The 23,361-nt window shown below is 37.6% G+C and overlaps 1 protein-coding gene across 1 annotated transcript in view; it reads left to right on the top strand.

Moving 5' to 3' along the window:
• The window catches only part of ITFG1 (integrin alpha FG-GAP repeat containing 1), a 128,188-nt gene that overhangs the window by 8,482 nt on the left and 96,345 nt on the right, over positions 1 to 23,361 (top strand). The window contains exons 5-6 of the mRNA XM_033129558.1: positions 281 to 355; positions 12,598 to 12,692. Coding sequence (XP_032985449.1) covers positions 281 to 355; positions 12,598 to 12,692 — 170 coding nt within the window. The remainder of the gene's footprint in view (positions 1 to 280; positions 356 to 12,597; positions 12,693 to 23,361) is intronic.

The raw sequence follows: 23,361 nt of genomic DNA, 5'->3' as shown, positions 1-23,361 counted from the left end.
AGGGAGTCAGGCCTCATCATCTGTGGGGCTGGGCCATCAGAAACACCGGCCCTCCTCTTTGCCTCGGCAAGCTTAAAGGGGGCTGCAGGGTCCAGGTGCCAAAATTAAACACTTTGGTCTAGAAGTGACCCATCACTCCTGCTGATGTTTCATTGACCACCACATGTATCAGTGAGCGTTGTAACGTTTGCCACACCTCTCAAAGGTTACTTTTCTTTGAAAGCTAAGTTAGAGAACTTAACAAAAATAGCTGCTTAATGTTTTTAATATTTCTTTTCAGCTTCAATGGTGATTTAATTCCTGATGTATTTGGTATCACAAATGAATCCATCCAGCCACAGATACTGTTAGGAGGGTGAGTAAATATGGTTGTAATATTACATATTGCTGCTGCAGGGACTGTGTCTGCGTGAACTGATTGCTTTAACCTCTGGGGGAAAACCCAGCTCTTTAGAAATCCTTGTTCTTAAAGATTTTTAAAAGGGCATTTCGTCAACATATGAGCTTTCCCAAACAATTTGGATTTGATCTGCAACTGCTTTCTATGGAGAGTCAGCTTCATCCCTATGCCTCTGGAAATTAGAGATATAGACTTTACAGGTCCTTATTTACATACTAGTTCATTAGATGCTGTTAGAAATGAAAAAATTTAAACAGGATGGATGGTGCAGTCCGATCAGATTCTCCACCCTTGTCATGTTAGCTCCTGGACTCTTAATGATAAGTCTTGTTCCTTTTTTCTTTTGTTTGTTCAGTGAGCAATCGATAATTGCCTGTAAATGTAAACATCCCTTCTCTAAGCTCTGGAAACATTTCCGTGTATATTTTAGCCTTAACCAATATGTGTGCCAAGGCTCTTACTATCCAAGCATGCCAGTCTTAGGAAAGACCACCTGCAATCTTGCAATTCAAAGATCTCCATTGTAATTCCTCTAGCCCTAAAATACGTCTTCCTAACACAAGAATTCAGGATAGCAAGAGATTTTTCAGGAGATACCTTCAACTTGGTTAATTTCTTTTGTATCTGATAAGACAAAAATTTAGTTCAAGAGTACAGAACACATTTATTTACTTTTTTGACTTTGCAGCAAGTGCAGACAAGCATTTTTATCAATCTTTCTTCCCCGGGTACTTGGAAATGTAATGAATTTTCCCTCAGTGCTTTGGAAAAATACTGTATTTTTATGATTAGTTTTTGAGACATGATTCACAGGTGCACAGACGAGTAAATTGTCAAAATATAATGTATTATGAGGAGAAACTCGTATTTCCTATCACTTTTTCTGAAGATGTTCAATAAAGAATATGGGTGTTTTGATGCTATTCATAGTGACCTTTGAAAGACTTACTGTGAATCCTGAATGAGAAACCTGTTTTCTCCCCCAGCTTCGAAAAGTATCTGGAAGAGAACCCTGCTTTAGACACCAATTGGATGGAGATGCTGCCTTGTCTCTGTGGCCCAGATGGGCAGCTGAGTATGGGTGGAGCTGGGGGGGGTGGGGCGCGCACAGGCCACGCCTACCACAGCAAGCCCTGTAGTTTGCCCTGTGTCCCTGAGACTCCTCAGGAAACCCTGTGCTTACCTTCTCAAAGGCAGACAGACCTGGGATTGAGAGACTTCTGGCCTGATTTATTTCCTGGTGACCTCTGCTGTAGTCAAAGAAATACCTGGAGAGTCTTTAATATGATATAGTTTGACCTCTAGAAATTCCAACTTTGGAGACAGCTGTTGTTGATCATTCAAAAAGTAAAATTTCTAACATCTTTATGGATTTTCTACTTAATCTGCAAAAACCCTATTTGAATGTCATGTGATAGTGCCATAGCGTATTTCTGAATTCTATATTAGATCTTTTTCTCTGATGATTCTTGAAAATCTATATCTTTTCAAACTTATTCTGCCTAAAGACACGTTCACTTTTATGTTGTATGCACTGTATCTTGGCATCCTTTGGCACACTGGAGTCATGCTCTGCTATTTTATGATATTTTTTATTGACATTTCAGTTACAGATTAAATAATAGTAACTAACCATATTGTAAGTAACAAGTTTGTATCCGAGATTTGTCCTGATTCCAATTTAAAGAATGAAGATATATAAATTGGCAGAAAAGATTTTCTGTCGCTAGCATTGGTGGGATAACTGTGGCCTAGCAGTAGCATGATTCGACAACAGAACACTAACTATGCCATGGGAACAAGTATTCATGTATTACTAAAATAAGAAAAGTATACTTAGGTTATGTCAGTTTTGTAAGGTACAGACATATACATAGGTGTGTAAGTGAAAAAGCCGTTCATTAGCCCGGATATTTTGGACTATTCATATGACACCTGTGGCAGCCCAGTCTGAACTTACCAAGAAATCTAACCTACCTTTTGCAACTTAAATATTGTGTTTTATGGGTATTCCAGTCCCAACATTATCTTAAATTTAATTACTTTTGGCCATCACCTCAATTTAACGGGAAATCTGCAGTGATCTTTAACTAGATGCTAAATGCTGCCATAGGATTGTGCTGGAAAGCCCCGGCTGTGTCCTGGCCCAGTGCAGGCGTGGAAATAGGAGATCGCCCACAAGTTTAACTAGCATGACCGGTGTGGCTGCAGTGAAGGTGCAGTGGTCAGTCTAAGCCCAGAATGGCAGCAGGCAGAAGACCCCCTTGTGATTGGACGGTGGGGATATCTGGCAGGACAGGAAGGGTGCTAAATCTACGAGGTGCCAGAGACCACTGACGTGTGCTAAATCTCAAAGGTGAGACTTCAGTTTCTGCCTCAACCTCACTTCGTGATGACTTGAAAGAATGTAATAACGTGCCCCATCACTTACCGGCAGACATTAACACCTCGCTATTAAGTGTTGGACCTGCTTTTGCAGGGATGTGAGATTGTCGTTAATGAGCATTTTCCGTAAAAGGGTATTGAAACTGATGTTGTGTAAGCATTCAGAATGTGCGTATTGTTCTTGGTACTGAAGTGAAAAAACCTGTACCTATAATTTTCATCAAAGCCAAGTGTCATTATATTCGTCGGTTCAGATTTTCCATGACTCATATACTGAGTCCAAACACACTTCTGGGTGAGGCCCAAGTTGTATCCTTGGGGATGTTAATGTAAATATGTGACAGATGGATACTTGACTGTACTCTGTTTACTTCACCATGAGCACATGAAAACTGTGAACGTAATATTAATGGCACTGCAAGCAGCCATTTTTAACTGTTAGTTATGTGGGTGGGGTTTTTTCCCCTCCATTATCAGAAAAAACTCTCTTTTAGTTAAACATAGTTAGCTACTCTCAATTCAGAGGAATAAATCCCTGTTTTTCCATGTAACCTTTCATCTTTTCTCACATTTTAACCAATGACTGACTTATTAAAGCACCCTTTATTTTTACTGCTGATTTTCTTTGTTTCCTGATGCATTACAGGAAATGTTGCAATTAATGGAATAATAATCTGATATTGTGTCACTTAAATCTACTTTAGAAAGAATATGCAAATTATGGTGAGGTTATAACACAAAAGAAAACCAAATAATCCTTAAGGCAGCTTTTAACTTTGTGATCAGTGTTAGCACTCATAATCTTAACAAAAAAAGGTGGCTTTGAGATGATTCAGAATTTCTTTGAATTCCCCTAGCAGCCCCTCCCTTTTCCCCCCTCATACACTATCTATGTTTCGAACAGTGTTGTTTAAGGGAATCTATTAGAACTTGAGAAATAAGTTACCAATATTTCCATAGAAACACTGAATCAATCTTTTTTCCAGAAGAAACTTTGTTGTTGGAGGTAATTTATTCTCCTACTGTTTCTCATCTAATTTTTTTTTTTCAAAATTAAGCCACAGAAATAGTGAAAAGTTTTAGTAGATGACTTAAAATTGTATATGCTGTGATTATTTCAAGTGGCATGTTAGTTAAGGGTCTATATTTTATTTTCTGGAGTCCCTCCAGAAGCTTTTGAGGGGCCAATTAAATGACTTAGGATTCCCTGGTGATTTATCAGTACTGCTTTGTTTTAGGTCCCTGGTGATTTATCAGTACTGCTTTGTTTTAGGTTCTGGTTGGCAGTCTTGTATGTAAGTGAACTTTTGTTTGTTTCTAAGTAAATTGTGTAAGATGTTATTCTCAAAATTTATTCACTTTGTTTTTAGTTAAATCTTACAATTTTTAGGTGTGTGTCCTTTGAAGTTATCATTCTGAAAGATACCAGCTTCTTGAGAAAAACACAGTTTTATAGTTTGTGTAAAGAAATTTAATAGTAACATTTTATCATGAATACTGATAGTTAAAAGTGTCTTGATTCAGCATATTTTTATTAGCATATATCACAATTTTCTTCTTTGAGGAGAAATCATTTTGTTTTATTTTGGTGCTATGCAATTGTATGGAGAAAAGTCCATTTTAAAACAAGTTAGAATACCACTGAACTATAACTTAAAAATGGTTTAGATGATACATTTTATGTTATGTATATTTTACCACAATAAAAAAATTTGGGAAAAAAAAAAGAAAACCAAGCAAGCATAAGATTGGGTCTTTTCCCACCCTTCCCCGTATAACCTGCCTTTCTCTGACCACTTCAGAAGCGGCATCCCACAAGGTTGCACCATTTACCTGTCCACTGTGAGGCTTGGGGTTGGATGGGGAAGGAAGAGAGAGAGAACCCTAAATAAGCCTTTAAAAAAATAATAATAATAATCAAAAAATAAATAAATAAATAAATAAATAAATAAATAAATAAACATATATAGATAGATAGATAGATAGATAGATAGATAGATAGATAGATAGATAGATAAAATGAGTAACTGTGGTTGGCACTTTCCATCAGCTGTCTCATATTTTTTCTCACAACAGATAGCTGTGTGTCCAGAGGGGCTCATTCAAAGGTGAAGGGACCAGTGTGAGCTCACAATATATAAATAAACAGTGGATCTGGGATTGGAATCTTGGCCTCCCAAGTTCTACAACCTCTCTGTTCTTGCCTTCCTCCCCTCTGTAGTGGTCACAGCGGGCTTTTGATGGTACTCCTACTGGCGAGGCGGGACTTCCCACAGTTCAGTGCTGTTTTCCAGGAGGTATAGATGTGAGCTTCAGATCTCGTAAGGCCCAGACCCGGAAGCTACACAGCATCACTGCTGTATTCTGTTGGTCAAAATAGATGAAAGACCTAGTTAAGACTCGAGAGGATTGGATCCTTACTGACTCTACCTGTGGATGTGGGCATGGCACAATCGAAATGCGGCAGCATGTGTGGGATGCCACGTAATGTGCCATCTTTGGGAGCCCAGCCCAGCGAGCTGTGCTTATTCACCAGAAGGAAAGACCCACAGAGCAAGATGCAAGCACAGACCGTTGAGGCGAATCGCCTTCTAGCCCCTCAGGGTTCAGAGGTTCTCCTGCCTGAACTAAAACTGACGTGCCTGAGAATATACCTGTTTTCACTACAGCTTTCTCCTCGGTCCTGTGAAAATGCCATATTCCTTACCCTTAAAGTTGACTAATGATGCGTTTCCGGGGTGTAAAAACCCGCAGCGTACGAAACACAGCTATCCTAAACTAATAGAATTTCCAGTCTTTCTCTGTCGTAATGCTTATTTCTCTTAAGATGAAGCTTGTCTGCAAAAGAAGGCAATTGGTCAGCACTGAGATACTCTGGATTCAGATGTGCTAGAGTGGGGTTGTGAAAATAATGATAGTTTTTGTTTTAATGGCTTTGCCTCTTCCGTCCCTTGACTGTTGTCAGAGAATCTGCTATTGTTGAGAGAGGTCCCTGGGGGAGCAAAGCAAAGAGTATCCATGAGAAATGCTCAATTCCACAAAGCAGACCTTTCAGCTGTTCTTAGGACTCTTCCTACGACACATCATTAACTGGAAGGAAGGTATCTTTCATGCCCACATAGTTTTGAATGATGACAATGATTGTTTCACATGTGACTGGAATATTCTCTAGGACTACCAGACCCGTGACTAAAACTTTTACCTAATTTCTTTCATATTTGCTATACATTTTTCTATAATGTAGCTAAAACCTATTTTATCAAATCATAGCAAGATAATTCCATTTAAAGTCAAGCATCTTATTTTGTCTTATAAAATACTATTTTCATTCTATTACTAGAAAATAAATTTATATGCTGGCTCCTGAGCCAAATTTTTTGTAATATATCCCTTTCCCATATATTAAAGTCTTAAGAAAATTTTGTTATATCTAAAAACATAAGAAAGAACTGGAATTATTTCTCATTTTTATACTCTATTTTTATCTAATTACGTCAAAAGCCAGACGCCAAAGTTCAATATTCATACACATTTACTGAAGGACCATTATGTCTTCCATTATACTTCTGGTGTTGTGAATTATTGTAGCTGTATCACATTGCATTATTAGAAGTTCACTAATGATGACTAGCATGTTGCTTTACCATCTTGTTTTTGTAACCTATTAAGAAAAAATAAGATGAATCAATTTTATCCGAATCTCATTATTTTATTCTGCTTCTAGTAATCTGTCCTACAATATTTATGAAGTTTTCTCTTCAGTGTTTATAATATTCCTTGAAACACATATTAGTACATTTATTTGAATGGGAAAAACGAGGTCAAACTCTGACAGAAAATAGCTTTCATTTGGAGATTGGTTTGACGGTGAGGACTGTCTGTGAAGTGGATTATATGGAAGATGTTTTCCATAAACTGAATGAGCTAAATCAACAGCTCGAAATTTTTTTTTTTTTTACTTTTGTTATGGACAGTTTTAAACATGCAGAGGTGAAGAGAATGGAATGATGAATTTGTATATAATGCACCTGTCATCTAGCTATAGTTGTCAACTCTTAACCAGTTTTATTTCATTCATACCTTTTCCCTCATTTCTTTCTCTTCTAGCACCCTCCCCAGACATTTTTAATCTATAAGTATTTCAATATATATCTCTAAAAAAATAAGGATTTTTTAAAAAAATACATAATCACAATGTATTTATCATACCTAAAAAATTAGGAATAATTTCATATTATATTTCCAAGGAGATTTTAACGAAAATACATGAACAGAATTTCTTAGCATTTATATCTATAAAGGTGAAGAGTAGGACTGGACTTCATGCTGATTCCTGCCTCATCCCAGCAGTGTCATAAGGATGAAGAAACTAATACATTTTGAAGTTCTGTCCATCTGTTCAAAAAATGCATTTCCAATAAAATCTTACCTTTGGTTCAGTAAGTTATCAAACTATATAGTGTGTGTTCTTAACAATTGTACACTAGTAGTTAAAATCATTCAACCTCAGAGAGGTTCTTTTAAACACTTAGATACATAAACAAAACCAATTAATTACCAATTTTAATTTATATACCAGTTTGTAGATAAACATTTTTTTTTTGGAGACATATGACAGAGTGATCACTAAAAAGACTTCAGATATAAAAATATTTTACATCATGATAAAGTTGTGCAAGGAAAAAAAAATGGATATCTTAAATAATGGATATCTTAAATAGTGGTAATTTACCTGGATATCTTAAATAGTGGTAATTCAGTATAGGCTTGTAATAGAAAGGTGGGTGGATCAGCGGTCATTTCAAAGAGCTGTTACCATAGGCAGCCAAAAGCTACAGCTGACATTAATTATATTTAAATTTATTATTCGATAAATACTGTTATTTGAGATTAAGGGTGATGATGCCCGCACATTAGAAAACCTTGACATAGTTAACGTTTCGTGTGTGTGCGCGCGTGCACGGGGGTCGGGAAGCTAATAATTGGAATTTTCTGCAGAGGTCAAGAAATGTCAATGAATAGACTTACCATGGCTCAGAACTGCCCACTTTCTCTTCTTTGCTGTTTTCTTCCTTTGTAATCAGAGTAGTTTGTATTTGTGGCCTTGGCCTTCAAATGGAGTTGAGCACGTATATGAGAAGATTATAGTTTATATGAGTATAGTTGCTTGAAAAATATGGTGTCTGCTTATTATTGAAAAACTGATGTGTACAAAGAGCAACATTAAAGGTAGGAGACATGAATTTTATTTTGAACTATAACATTTTGAACAATTGAATTCTGATAGTCAACTGTATATACATATAATATATTTATATGTATATACAATTTTCAGCAGTCTTAAAATGTAGCACCGAAAGAAACAGCAGCTCTTCCCTCCCCCAGCCCACCTTTGGTACATACCAGAATGGTAATAGACACTGTGTAGAAAGTATGAGGATCTGTTAACCGCCTTTTTAGAGATACTAATGCAGAATAGAGTATAGGCAACAAGTATAAACGTTAAAATACTGTGATGAACTTGAATATTGATTTGAAATGTTCAAGAAAGCAAGATTACATATTGATTTGAAATGTTCAAGAAAGCAAGATTACAATTAATGTTCTGTTAGCAGTCGCAAACTGAAAATGTCGAAAGGGACCCAGACGGAAACAAAAGTGAGTAAAGCAGTTTGGGGAGGTCAGGGCTTCAGCGGTGTGTAGGCACTCGCTCTGTCTGAAAAGGGCCAATTGGTTGTCAGACCTTCAGATATTTTAAGAGAAGCTGGAAATCCAGATTTTTAGGTGAAATATGATTTTTATTTAAGTTTTACCAGTGAATTAAAAAATTTTAAAACAATGTGTGAGTCAAATAAGACAAATCTTTATGCTGAATTTGGCCCAAAGTCTGTCTCTTTATGACTTTGGCTTGATCAGTGCTCTAGCTTCTTCATTTGAAACATTTTTATAAAATTGTAAGACAAAATATCACAAGTTATTTGAGTTTTCCAAAATCCTACTCATAACTTATTTCAAAGGAAATCTATGAAAATTCTTTAGGGAATGAGATCAATAACTGCTCTGGTAGTAATTAAAGACAGCCACGTGACTAACCTCCTCGAGCTCAGCTTTGTAAAAGCTGGTATTTTTTCACTCACTTTTGGCCTAATTGCAAATTTGTTGAGAACATTAGGAGACTCTGCTGCAATGACTTTCGGTTAAACTTGTCACAGAATCTCTAGCTCAAGTCTGCTGATTTTGTTAGTAATTAAGAATACTTTAATGCTTAGAATTTAAAGGACCGAGGAATAAATGGCCTATCTTAAAAAGAAGTAAACCAGCCATTATTAAATGGAACTTAACTGAAATTATTTTAAGCATTTCTAACCTTGCGTAGTATGAAACAGAAGAACATAACATGAATGCTTGGCGTTGACTTATCTTACAACCAATGCTAAATGCAATTCCTCAATTTATTATAATATTTTCTTATTATCATAACTTTATATTAGGGGTTTTGGAGAAAATAATAAAATTAGGTTGTGTGAATACTGCTCGGTTTTTTATTTACCGTCTTGTGTAGGTTACAGATGAGGCCTGGTGTGCACTAAAAAGAACGTTATTGGGGGGAGGTTACTGTTTGTAGAACATGGACCCTTTGTGTAGGGAAAATTCTCTCCTGATGAATGCTTATTCTTTTTCCCAGATTCCACCTGCCAAGAACAAATTAGTGAATTGTTTTTCTCCACTTTGGACATACATCAAAACTAAATTCACAAATAAGCCTTGTTTGCTACCCTGTCAGTTGGATATTGTGCGGACTATTAAATTGGACTTAATTAACCTTAAATTGCTCTTCGGAGATGACATGTCTGTGCTTCCATATGGGACTGGAACATAGTGCTGCGAAAAACCCAGCAAAGTCTAGCTAGGAGTAGAGAACAGGAGGTGCTACTTAAGGCTTTGCTTCAGTGCAGCCTCTATTTGGGGGCCAGATCCTGGTTAGGCGTTGTGGGAGTGTATATCTGGGTGTCTAGAGGAGCTTACACTCTCAAAGACATAGTTCCTCATGTAACTTTAATACAAACTGAAGTGCTCTTCCTAGAGAAAAGCGTTCTAGGAATAGTAAGAGGAGAGCAAAGGCTTCTAGGAGGAAGCCGACTTGAGTAGGGTCTTGATAAATGGGGATGCCTGTGACACTGGAGTGGTCCCTATGGATGAGGGAGTGTGGGGAATGGCTTTATTTAAGCTTGCCCTTCCTTCTATAGTTCATAATAGTCTGCCGGTGGGAACTTCCTGGTTCGCTCCATGTACGAGGGGTATTTTACATGTTAACATTAAGGGAGAGTGGGTGAGAGCTAGATGAAAACTAAACTGTTAGTTTTTTTAATGAGATAAAATTCACATGACATAAAATTTAACCATTATGAAGTGTATGAGTTAGTGGTGTTTAGTACATTTACGATGTCCTATGATCTTTTTTTAAGTCCAATACTAGGAGTTTTCATCACTCCAAAGAGAAACCCTGTACCATTCAGCAGTTACTCTCCCTTCCCCTCCCTGCCCCTGGCAAACAGTAATCTGCTTTCTGTGTATAGATTTGCCTGTTGGTGGGTATTTCATAAAAATGGAATCGTATAGGAGTGACCTTTTGTATCTGGCCTCTTTCACATTGCACAGTGTTTTAAAGGTTCATGTATATTGTGCAATGTATCAGTACTCCCGTCTTTTTATGGCTAAATATTTTCATTGTGTGGATATATGACCTTTTCTTTATCCATTCATTCATTAGTGGATATTTGGGTTATTTCCACTTTTTGGCTATTGTGAATAGTACTGCTAAGAGCTTTCATACACAGGTATTTGTTTGAATACCTGTTTTCAATTCTTTTAGGTATATACCTAGGTATAGAAATACAGGTCATGTGATAATTCTTTGTGTAACTTTTTGAAGAACTGCCAAACTGTTTTCCACAGCTGCTGCACCATTTTAAATTCCCACCAGCAATATATGAGAGTTCCTATTTCTTCACATCATCTCCAACACCTGTTATTTTCTGGTTTTTGATTATTGCCATCCTAGTGGTTTGAAGTGGTTTCTTATTGTGGTTTTGCTTTACATTTCCTCAGTGACTAATGATGTTAAGCATCGTTTGGTGCGCCTGATAGCCATTTGCATGTCTTCTTAGGAAAAATGTCTAGTCCTTTGTCAATTTTAAATTAGGTGGTTCATCTTTTTGTTATTGAGCTGTGAAAGTTCTTTATATAGTCTGGATACTAGACGCTTATCAGAGATAAGATTTGCAAATATTTTCTCTCATTCTGTGGAGTTGTCTTTCCACTTTCTTAATACTGTCCTACTATGTACAAAATTTTTCATTTTGATGAATCCAGTTCATCTGTTTTTTCTTTTGTTGCTTGTTCTTTTGGTGTCATACCTAAGAATCCATTTCCAAATCCACGGTCATGAAAATTATCACTATGTTTTCTCTTAAGAGTTTTATAATTTTAGTTCTTAGATCCATTTTGAGTTGATGTTTGTTGTATGGTGTGAGGTAGGAGTCTAAATTTATTCTTAGTGTGGCTCAAAACTTTGGAATTAATATTCATAAATGATAAAATATTTAGGAAAATGTTTTAGGAAGAACCATTTATGATAGTATAGGAAAAACATTTATGGTAATATTAAGTCATTTTCTTTTACTTAAAAAAATCAAGATATAAATATAAGAGCTAAAACTCTTAGAAGAAAGAACAGGGGTAAATCTTCATGACCTTGGATTTGGAAATGAATTCTTATATATGACACCAAAAGAACAAGCAAAAATAGATATTGGCAAATTACACAAAACATACATTGATAAAGATCTAGTATTCAGTCTATATAAATAACTCTTACAACTCAAAAACAAAGCAATAAATAACCCAATTAAAATAGGGAAACGATTTGAATAGACATTTTTCCAAAGAAGATATACAAATGGCCTATAAGTACATGAAAACATGTTCAACATCATTAGCCATGAGGAAAATACAAATCACAAACATAAGATACTATACCACATCTTCTAGGATAGTTATCATAAAACAAATGGACAGTAATAAGTGTTGACAAAGAAAGGGAGACATTGGAACCCTTCTGCATTGCTAGTGAGAATGTAAGATGGTGAAGCCACAATGGAAAACAATTTGACAGTTCCCTAGGAAATTAAACATACATTTACCATGTGACCCAGCAAGTCCTCTCCTAGGTATTCCCAAAATAATTCTGTCCACACAAAAATTTGTGTGTGAATATTCATAGCAGCATCATTTATAATAGCCAAGAGTGGAAACAAGCCAAAATATCCATTAACAGATGAATGGATAAAAAAACGTGTAGCCATACAATGGAATATTCAGCCACATAAAGAACTGAAGTACTGATACATACTACAACATAGATGAACCTGAAAACATTATTCTAAGTGAACGAAACCAGACATAAAAAGTGACATATTAAATGATTCCATTGATACGAAATCCATAGAAACGGAAAGCAAATTAGTGGTTGCCAGAGGTTAGAGGGAGGAGAGAATGGGAAGTGACTAATGGATGTAGGGTTTTTTTTGAGGTGATGAAAATGTTTTGGAATAAGATAGTGGTGATGGTTGCATACTATGAATGTACTAAAAACCACTAAAATGTAAATTGTATGGTATATGAAACATTTCAATAAAAATAAACTTTCAAAATATCTTGCATATATGCACATATTGCAATAAATACGCACATATTGTTTTAAAACAATGTTCATGTGATGTATGCCTTAAGAAAATTTTTTTTTTTTTTAGGAATTTATCATGGCATCCTGCATTGACCACTAAAAGTAAAATGCGAATTCCACATTCTCATGCATTTATTGACCTGACTGAAGATTTTACAGCAGGTGAGTTGCTCATAAATATACTTCTTTTGAACTGCCAAGAATTATGAGATTTTATTTCCTGTTTTCATAGTAAACATTTTCTTTTGAATTGAATGTTAAAACCAAAATGTTAAAAGGTTATGAGGAAGTCAGTAATATTGGATACATGTAAAAAGTACTGGGTGTAACAAACAAGTCTTTAGTTGTTGTTTTTGTTGTTTGTGTACCACATCAAAATTTGAATAGTCCACTAATCAAGAATTCGTGATAATTTAGACATATGTTGCCTGATGTTTCTTTCCCTTTCCATTTAAAGATTATTGACTGATAAATGCTACAAATTTAATTATAAGAAAAATATTTAGCTTATGTATTTAAAATTTCAAAGGCTTTGAAATTTTTTATTATGAAAATGATAAACATAAAAAAGTAGACAAAATAGTATGAGATATGCACATTTAACCATCACCTAGCTTCAACAATTAACAATATATGGCCAGTCTTACTTTATTTGTACAACCTACCAGGAGCCCCTCCCACTCCAGATAATTTCAAAAAATCCCAAACATCATGCCATTTCATTTGTAAATTTCTCAGTCTGTATCTCTAAATGATAAGGACTTTTTTATTTTTTATTTTTACCTTTTTTAAAAATAATTTATTGGAATAACATTAGTTAATAATTACATGTTTCAAGTGTACAGTCCAATAATACGTCATATGGGTGTTCACCGCCCAGAGTCTAGTCTCCTTCCATCACCATATATGTAATCTGTTTTATCCTCTTCATCCTCTATCCATCCTCTCCCCTTCTGGTAACCACCATAGTGCTGTCTGTGTCTGTAAGTTTTTTTTGTTTGTTTGTTAGTTGCTTTCTGTTTTATATCCCACAAATGTGTGAAATCATATAGTCTTGTCCTATTCCATCTGACTTATTTCACTTAGCATGATGCTCTCAAAATCCATCCATGTTGTCTGTCGCAAATGGCAGTAGTTCATCTTTTCTTATGGCTGAGTAGTATTCCATTGTGTATATGTACCACATTTTCTTTATCTCGTCATTCATCAAAGGATACTTAGTTTGTTTCCATGTCTTGGCTACCGTGAATAATGCTGCAAAGAACATAGGGGTACTTATATCTTTACAAATAAATGTTTTCAAATTTTGGGGTTTGACACCCAGAAGAAGGATTGCTGGGTCAGATTATAGCTCTATTCTTAATTTTTTGATGAACTTCCATACTGTTTTCCATAGAGGCTCTACCAATGTACATTCCAATTTACCCAAGCAGTATACGACGATTCCATTTTCTCCACATTCTCTCCGGTACTTACTGTTTCTTCTCTCACTGGTAATAGTTTTTCTAACAGGTGTAAGGTGGTATCTCATTGTGATTTTGATTTCATTTCAACATGACCTGAAAATTTCTTTAGTATCACAAATACTTTTCCACTCAGTCATCAAATTCAGTAATTGTTTACTGAGCCTCTATCTACTCTGAGGCTTGATGCTAGAAACCAATGGTCCAGAGGTGAAAAAATCACTCAACTCAAGTGTTACAATATCTGAACCTCAAGGATGTTATCATAGCAAGCCATCACTCTATGCTGTATTCAGAAGTTTAAACTTGACTTAAACACACTGATGTATGGCTGAAGTGTTTTTAAATGCAGCAGAATTTCAGACCTCAGTACACATCAACACTCAAAAGTGTTTGTTTGTAGTCTGTTTCAGTGGAGTTGGACAAGGTTCTTACCTGTTTTTCCTTGCACATGCTTGGCAATCTCATGGCTTCAAGCATCACCTACCTGCTAATGACTCCCAAATTTGTACATCGTCAGGTTGGACCTCCCTCCAGCTGCCCACACCACATGTCCACCTGCCTGCCAGCCATCTCTACATCTATGTCTTTATAAGATGTCTCAGACCATGTTTCCTAAACTGCATCCCTGCTCTTCTCTTTTTAATTAAGTTTATGGGGTAATAATGGTTAGTAAAATTACCTAGGTGTGCTCTTTTACTTCAAACCTCCTCAACCCATAATCTCCTCATCTCACTAAATGGCAGTGCCATCCATCCAGTTCTTCGGTCACAGAGTTGGAGTCATCTCTGCAGCCTCTTTCCATCACTCTCAACAGCAACTCTGTGAGGAAATACTGTTCATTCTGCTTTCAGAATATATCTGCAGCCTGACCACTTCACACCACCTCCAACATAACCATCCTGGTCCATGACAATGTCATTTCTCACCCGAATCACCCCAATCGCTGTTCCCCTGCTTCCACCCTTATCCCCCAGAGTCTGTTTTCAACACATGAGCGGCTGTGATCTTTAAAAATATAAATCAGATCATGTCACTCAGAGTTTTCCAGTGGCTTTTTTATCTCATTTAAAGAACTAGCCAAATGCCATAAAATGGCCTATGGGCCCCACATACTGTGGCCCACCATCACATGACCTCTTTGACCTCTGTTCTGTTTTCCCACTTGAGGCTTTGCTGTTCCTTAAACACTCCAAAGCAAGGTTCAGTCTCAAGGCTTGAGTCAAGTGGCTGTTTTCTCTGCCTGGAATATTATTCCTCCAGATACCTGTATCACCTCTTTTAAGTTATTTTTCCAAATGTACTTCCCTTCCTTCATATGTTAATTGAATGTCGTCTGATTTCTCACTGAGACCTGCTATGTGTTCAAAATGGCACCTCTCCAGGACCCCTTTTGCTCTGCTTCCATTTCTCTCCAAAGCCCTTTCATCATATTCCAGAAGTACAGCGTTTGGTAAAAGCAACACTGTTACATTTTACTGTATCTTCTCCTTCTAGAACATAAACTCTGTGAGAGCAGGGATTTTTGTTCATGCTCTTCATCGTTTCTCTGTGCCTGGGCCAGGGGCCTGGTACCAAATGGGGACTTGACAGGTATCTGTTGAACAAATAGTCACAGTTTGGGCAGCAGGATAGAACCTGAAGACAGCTAGCATTTTTTGGGGGGGAGAAGGGGAACAGGACTTTATTGGGGAACAGTGTGTACTTCCAGGACTTTTTTCCAAGTCAAGTTGTTGTCCTTTCAATCTTAGTTGTGGAGGGCACAGCTCAGCTCCAGGTCCAGTTGCCGTTGTTAGTTGCAGGGGGCACAGCCCACCATCCCTTGCAGGAGTCGAACCGGCAACCTTGTGGTCGAGAGGACGTGCTCCAACCAACTGAGCCATCTGTGAGCTCAGCAGCAGCTCAGCTCAAGGTGCCGTGTTCAATCTTAGTTGCAGGGGGTGCTGCCCACCATCCCTTGCGGGACTCGAGGAGTTGAACCGGCAACCTTGTGGTTGAGAGCCCACTGGCCCATGTGGGAATCGAACCGGCAGCCTTCGGTTTTAGGAGCACAGAGCTCCAACCACCTGAGCCAATGGACTGGCCCCAGCTAGCATATTTTTAAGTGCTCAAACTGTTCCCGATGGTCAGGCCTCTGTCAGCTAAAGATTTAACGGCCAACAAAGGAAGCTCTTGATGAAAATGGTGTTTGTTTGCAGAAATCCAAACGTGTATTTTTTAAGGGATTTTCTTTTAAAATTCAAGGGGTTTCTCAGAACTATATACAAAGCTTAGGAACTTGGGCTGTGGGAGTTTTTATCTACATAGATGTAGGAAATAATGGAGACTTTTTCCAAGGATTTTGTCCATTTTTCTAAAAATACAAATTAAACCCATAAGATAGCATGAGGTTATCTTATAAATCCCTTCTAAATGCATTCAGTGTGAACTGATTCAAATTCTGCTGTAAATAATAGTTGATCTTTATCAGCAAAGATGAAAAGACCTGTTTACTAAAAACTGCAGTTGTGTTTCTGATGTCTTCCTTATGTTCTCTGATAAGGGTAGGACACCAGGGAGACAAAGTAATAGGAAATGGTTTGTGTAGGCATTCTGCAACTTCTGTGATACTTTCACATGCTAAGTCCTAAACACTTCTGAGAGAAACTTTGCAGAGATATTAGTCTGTTGCAGCAATGTTGCACTTGCTTATTTTAGAACTATTAGTACCAATTATTAGAACCTGGGCTTGATCCATCCTCACCCTCTCCCCCAAAAAATTCTAGGAAGTCTTGAAGCTGATTATCACTGTATTCTTTTTGACAATAAGAGCCCACATACGTAGAGGACCACGTGACCCCACTGACAGACGGCTTAATTAATATCATTAGACACAAGGCCTTCAACCCCCGAAAATGTTAGAAAAGGTAACTGACTTCCCAGTTGGATAAAAATACAATTATCATATAAGATAAGACAGAATCTTGTTTGGGAAACCATGAGTACCTAAGTACAGTATGTTAAAACTGTGCTTTATACACGTATGCTCCAGGAACTAGAAGGGCAATTTTACCATAGCTGATAACAGATGGAAAGAATGTGAGGTTTCTGATTTTTTTCTGATGGAAACTACTACTGTCTACTAAGGTATGTCTCTTAAGGTGTTTTTACGTAAAGAAGGAAAATGAAATGTAGCTCTATTAAAATTCACTTCATAGTATTGCTCCATTTCCCCTTTATCTCATTTTCAGAGTTTATTACCTATTAATAGATGATACCAATTAATTTCCTCACACCTTGGGAGCATTCTTTATACTCTCTGCAATCTGTCAACACAACCCTAGCCCTCAAATTTTGATCTGTGAAGAGAAGGAAACACTTAGCAAGCTAATTCACAGTAGAGGAAGTCCTTTCTGCTCTGGAAAGTTTTTCCCATTGTGGGATTTATCTAGCCTGACCCAGGCATGTGCTTTGGAGAATTGGGCTTCTCTCTCTGATTAATGTTCACTGAAAGATGGTCTGGTGAATAAGCTTTCCTAAGTATAGTGAGAGCACCACTGAAGGCGTATTCACTCTTTAGTGTCACTCGGGCTCCACAGAGTACACGGAGAAGGACTAAGTGACACTTTGCAGATTATCATTCTGAACAGAATGCCTGCCGGGGGATTAAATTCTTCACCTGTCAGAAAGGACCTGATTTATTTGGGGGCATTATGGTTTTGGTGACCTTGTTTGGTGTCTGATTTATTTGCAGGAAGAGGAACAGAAAAAGCAACCTGAATCAAATTAATATTTTCTTCTTAGAAACAGATTGCCTTGGTTATATTCAGGCTTTTATAAATTACCATCATTACAGAAAGTAACTGGTAACTGAAGTGAGCCAAACAGACTTAGAGAACAGCTAAAAAAATGGTACAAATTCGGAAGCTTGATTTCCTTCTTGAAGGGAAGAGTTAAAATGACTGAAGAAGTTTGGTGGTCCAGGATTTAGCATTCATGAATATTCCCAAACTGGAGCACTACAATTTGCTCTCGAGTTTTCAAGGTGTATGTAGATGCTTCTATTAATTCGGGCCTTTTTTCTTTTTCTGCCTCCTGCTTCCTGCCATTTCTTTGTTCCTCAGCTCCTCTTCATAGACTCCAGGAATGAAGAGAGAGGAAATTCAGGTTATTCAGGCTTTCTCTATTTTTAGTAGTGGAAGGGTGTGTGTGGCGATGCTGTTAGAAGCGGCGTAGTTTGAAGTCTGAATTTCAGGCTCGCTCACTCTGTGCCTGGTCAGACATGGCATCTCTACTCCCTCCGGGGCCTTACTGTTCTTAAGCAGATGAGACGTCAGTGAGGCATTAAAGAGTGAGTAGAGTCATGCTTCTGAACAGGATTGATGAGGCTCCCATCACACGGAAGGTAACGCCTCCCAACTCCAGGGTGCCCTTCATTTCCTTGCTCAGGGACCTCCCATGGTGCCTCTTTGTCCTCTGACTTAGGTGCTGCCTCCTTTGCTCGTATGTGTGGCGACTCTGGCCTCCCTTCCAGCTTTTATCTAGAGTTTTCCAGCTGGTATCCAATGCTTGCACCGAACAAACTCTGCTTTTTCCTGAGCTGGCTCTGGTTTTCCTCGGAAGGTGCCGTGTCTTTGCTTCGGCTGTTTCCTCTCCCTCAGGGTCCCTCATGCATGGCCCCGCTGACACATTGAGCTGGATCCGTTGCGTTGTGGGGAGCTGGTGTGCACATTGTAGGATGTTTAGCAGTGTCCCTGGCCTCTACCTTTTAAATACCAGCAGTGACCAAAACTGTCCCTGTACATCGCTGCATGTCCCCTGGATGGCAAATTGCACATAAAAATGCTATCTGCCCTACATTTGTGCAAGTATCCTGCTCCTTTGAGGCTTTGGCCACCTAGCTGCACTGCTGTCTTTCATTTTCCATTACTGACGCTTGTCAGTTTCCTAGTTTACTGGAGACAGGACAGTCCCAGGCAGTTGGCTAACTCCTGCCATCATTTTAGGTGATTTCGTTGCCCACGGAGATGACCCAGCCTGGCACCATGACCTCAGCCACCTCTGTTCACTCCCTGTGTCTCACAGGTACCAGAACATGTACTGTCCCCCAAATCACTAGCCACACATCCCACCCCCTCCTATCCTTCCAGGGTGCCTGCTCCCGTGCCTTTTCTGCAACACTTCTGGGACCTCACTGAGACGTCCAGTCCACTGCCTGACCTGCTGCTCTCCCTCCGCCCTCCACTGCTCTCTCTATCCATGGGCGTCGTCACAAACAGTCTCTTGCAAATACTTCACTTCTCTCATTCTTTCACAGCCAGACGCTGGAATCCTGGGCAAACCCAGCCGCCTATGTAAGACGCATAGTGTCATCGCTGACTTAGGAGGCTGGCTGTCCGAGTCCCATTGTCACATTCTCAAGCCAAGTCCTCCTTTCTTCTGGCTCCTAGTTCCTGAGCTTTGCCTCTGTTTTGTCCTAGTTTAAAATGGAAGTCTCCCTTTTCATCTTGATACAAGTCAGGTGGCCTGTGTCATTCCCTTCCCCTCTTCTCCTCCTCCTCTCCCTTTCTTCCTTTCCTGCTCCCTTTGGAGAATAAAGCAGTACACACATCTCAACAACCACTAACAGCTGCACCTGTTCTATTTGGGCCCTTAGCAATGTGTGTGCTTAGAGAAGCATCACAGGCCCCTTTCCTCCCCCCAACATATACTTCAGAAAACAGAAAGGGACGGCTGAGTGTGTTCCGCTACTATCAAGTAGACTAAAGTAACGAAATAGTCTTTAGATAACTGCGTAGATAGAAACTGGATCATCAGATACGTAAAACAGTAGGCAGACTTTTACCAGGAAACCGACAGGACATTTGGTAGCAGGTTATGTTACATGGTTTGATATTTCTTCACACCTGCTTTCTGAATATAGATGTGTTCTTAATCTGATATCCAGGATTGAATACTGCTGACCATAAACACTAGACGTAAGATGGTATTTTCTGCATAAATGGAAAGAAGTCTTTGAAATGCAGCTCTTACGACATTTTGAAATTGATTATTTCTATAATTAATAGAACTCTAGAATAGAAACTTCATTTTTAAATAGCATTTGGTTTCCTTAGATACCCAGCTCTTATTGACTATATAATGAAAATAGAATTACATGTTTTACTAATGTTATATAGTGTTTTTTCCGTGTATTAATATACCCCAAACAGTGATTATTGATCACCTAACGATTTCTTCCAATCTTTATCAATGATTGACAGATTGTGCTACATTTTAACTCTTATTAGTTACCTTTTAATGTGTTTAGACTGTAATATAGACTTTTAAATCAACTTGTTTGCCTGGGCACTTCACCTGAATTAGCATGTGTGACCTGCTATGTCTTCTAATCTAAGGGACAGTTTTTGGCATCCCCAAACAGCACACATTATGCGATAAACATAAGTGACTGTGGTAGTTCACCATATTTTCAATATCCAATGTGATGAATGTACAAAAAATAGTTTAAATTGTTTGAATTCTTGTCTAGTCATATTCAAGATGAACTAAGTCAATTTCTATCTATTATAGTTGGTTATATTATGAACTTTAAATGGTTTGGACCTTTGAAACTATTGCATTGGTGTAGTTAAGAAGAACATAAAATTAACATTCAGCTTAAGTCACTTAAAAATGTTTTGGCCAAGATGTTTGCATTTCTCTTGGTAGAAATTATCTATAGTCATAATGGACTCTTCACATTGCATACTGGCATGCAAAACAAAAATGTCTAAAAGGAAATATTTAGTGCACCCTGCCTCCCCTTGCCCTAAAACCAAGAGAGCTAATTTTGCATTAATGTTTTTTTGAAGACTAGATGAAATCATGGAGTAAGAACAAAATTTAATTTTTAATAACTGGAGATGTCATTTTATTCTTTTGACACCAGGAATCTCAAATATCATTCATGGGAGTTGGGGGCTTTGAGGATATCTGAGGATACCTTTAGCACCCGTGTTTATAAATGCAAAATAATTAAAATGTGGGGTAAAATGAGCTCAAAGCAGGTGGGATGTCTTTTAACAAATTAAAAGATCATTTTTGTTTTTCAATTTGATTTTGAAAGAACCTTCATTACAGGGCTTTTGGCAAGCAGTGGGACATTGGCCCTTCCACTCCAGGGAGACATGTGGTGCCTGGGACGCAGCATCCATTCTGAGTTCTCAGAGACAGTGTGTCTTTTTAATTTTCGTGACCTTTATCTAAAGTGAAATTGAATTTTGTCCCTGAAATAAACTTTAAAGTGGAATTAGCCTATATTCGTGAGTCAGGACAGATTAGAAAACAAAGCTCTCAGGAGGGCGGAGCAGGTACTTGTGGACTCCTGAGCCTCGCAAGCTGTCAGCTGACTTGTAGTATTTCCCATCAGTTTCAACATGATGATCAGTATGCCAAATACACACCTTGTTGTTTTAGTTTGTTTCCCCTTTAAAACAGCACAAAATTCATCTGCGGCATAGAGCAAACTTTAAATATTTCTGCCCTCTTAGCCCGAGTTAATTTTTTACAATCCTTAAAAACATAATGCAGATGAAAGAATTAAATGGGTTCTCTTACAAAAAACATTTTAGAGTATGAACATAAAATCATGAAATCTGAAAGCCTGCTGCTATTGAGGAAATCCTTGCCCGTTACCCACGGAAGCATTTCTAGTAATACTTCTAGAATAAAGGGTAATTGCAGTGTGCATGCCAAAGTATATAAAATGTTTAATACACCAAAGGATGAGTCCTAAGCCATTTTCATAATCAAGAACTCAATTTACCTAAATTCAAAGCTATATTTTAAATGACACTGACCTATTAATGTGTTATAGTTGCCTATAATTTTATTAATGCCCAAAACAAACAACCAGTGTTTGATGAAGTTGGTTATGATTCCATGCTCTTGTATTGAATGACTAACTTTACATTTATAATAACATAACATTACTTTTTTAATGAAAAATTGTAAATTTTATGTGTTTTATTTTTTATTTATACACAAAAATAATTTACCACCTAACTTTTTTTAAGGAAGGCACAGCTCACAGTTGCCCATGAGGGGATCAACCTTGGTGTTATTAGCACCGCGCTCTAAGCAACTGAGCTAACCGGTCACCCCCACCTAACCATTTTTAAGTGTTCATTTCAGAGGCATTAAATACATTCATTATGTGGTTCTATCATCACCACCATCCTTCTTCATAACTCTTATCTTTTAAACTCAAATTCTGTACTCATTAAATAATAACTTCCCATTTTCTCGTTCCCCCAGCCCCTGGCAACTACCATTCCTACTTTATGTCTCCATGATTTTGACTACTCTTAAGTACCTCACATAAGTAGAAACATAAAGGCTTTTTGTGACTGGCTTAGTTTACTTACCTTAATGTCCTCAAGGTTCATCCATGTTGTAGCATGTGTCAAAATGCCCTTCCTTTTTAAGGCTGAATTATATTCCATTGTACAGATATACTACATCCAGCTTATCTACTCATCCATCAGTGGACACTTGGATTGCTTCCACATTTTAGCTATTTGGATAATGCTGCTATGAACACGGGTGTTCAGACATCTCTTAGGGATCCTGCTTTCAACTGTTTGGGGAATATACCCAGAAGTGGAATTGCTGGGTCATACGGGAATTCTATTTTTAAGTCATCATAGTGGCTTTCCCATTTTCCATTCCTACCAACAGTGCACAAGGGTTTCAATGTTTCCACATACTTGCCAACATTTGTTATTTTTTGTTTTCTTCGTAGTAGCCATCTTCATGGATGTAATGTGGCATCTCGTAGTTTTGATTTGCATTTCCCTAATGTTTGGTTATACTGGGCTTCTTTTTATGTACTTATGGGCCATCTGCATATCTTCTTTGGAGAAACATCTATTCAAGTCCTTTCCCCGTTTATTAATCAGGTTGTTTTTATTGTTGTAGAGTTTTAGGAGTTTTCTGTATATTTGGAATATTACTCCCTTATCAGATACATGATTTGGAAATATTTCTTCTCATTCTTTGGGATGCCTCTGTACTCTGTTTATACTGTCTTTTGATGCATTCTTTTTTTCATTTTCATGAAGTTCAGTATGTCTGTTGTTTCTTCAGTTGCATGAGTCTTTGATGTCCTTTCTAAGAAATCATTGCCAGATCCAATGTCGTGAAGCTTTTGCCCTGTTTTCTTGGAATAGTTTTATACTTTTGGGTCTGAATTAATTTTTGTATATGATGTTAGATAAGGGTCCAACTTCATTCTTTCGCCTGTGGGTATTTAGTTGTCTCAGCACCACTTGTTGAAAAGATTTGTCATTTCCCCATTGAATGGTCTTGGCATTTTTGTTAAAAATCATTTGACTATGGGGCAACTG

Source organism: Rhinolophus ferrumequinum, chromosome 15 (assembly GCF_004115265.2).
Source record: "Rhinolophus ferrumequinum isolate MPI-CBG mRhiFer1 chromosome 15, mRhiFer1_v1.p, whole genome shotgun sequence".
Taxonomy (NCBI): Eukaryota; Metazoa; Chordata; class Mammalia; order Chiroptera; family Rhinolophidae; genus Rhinolophus; species Rhinolophus ferrumequinum.
Note: the sequence above shows the minus strand (reverse complement) of the source record. Positions and strands in the feature narration are given on the sequence as shown.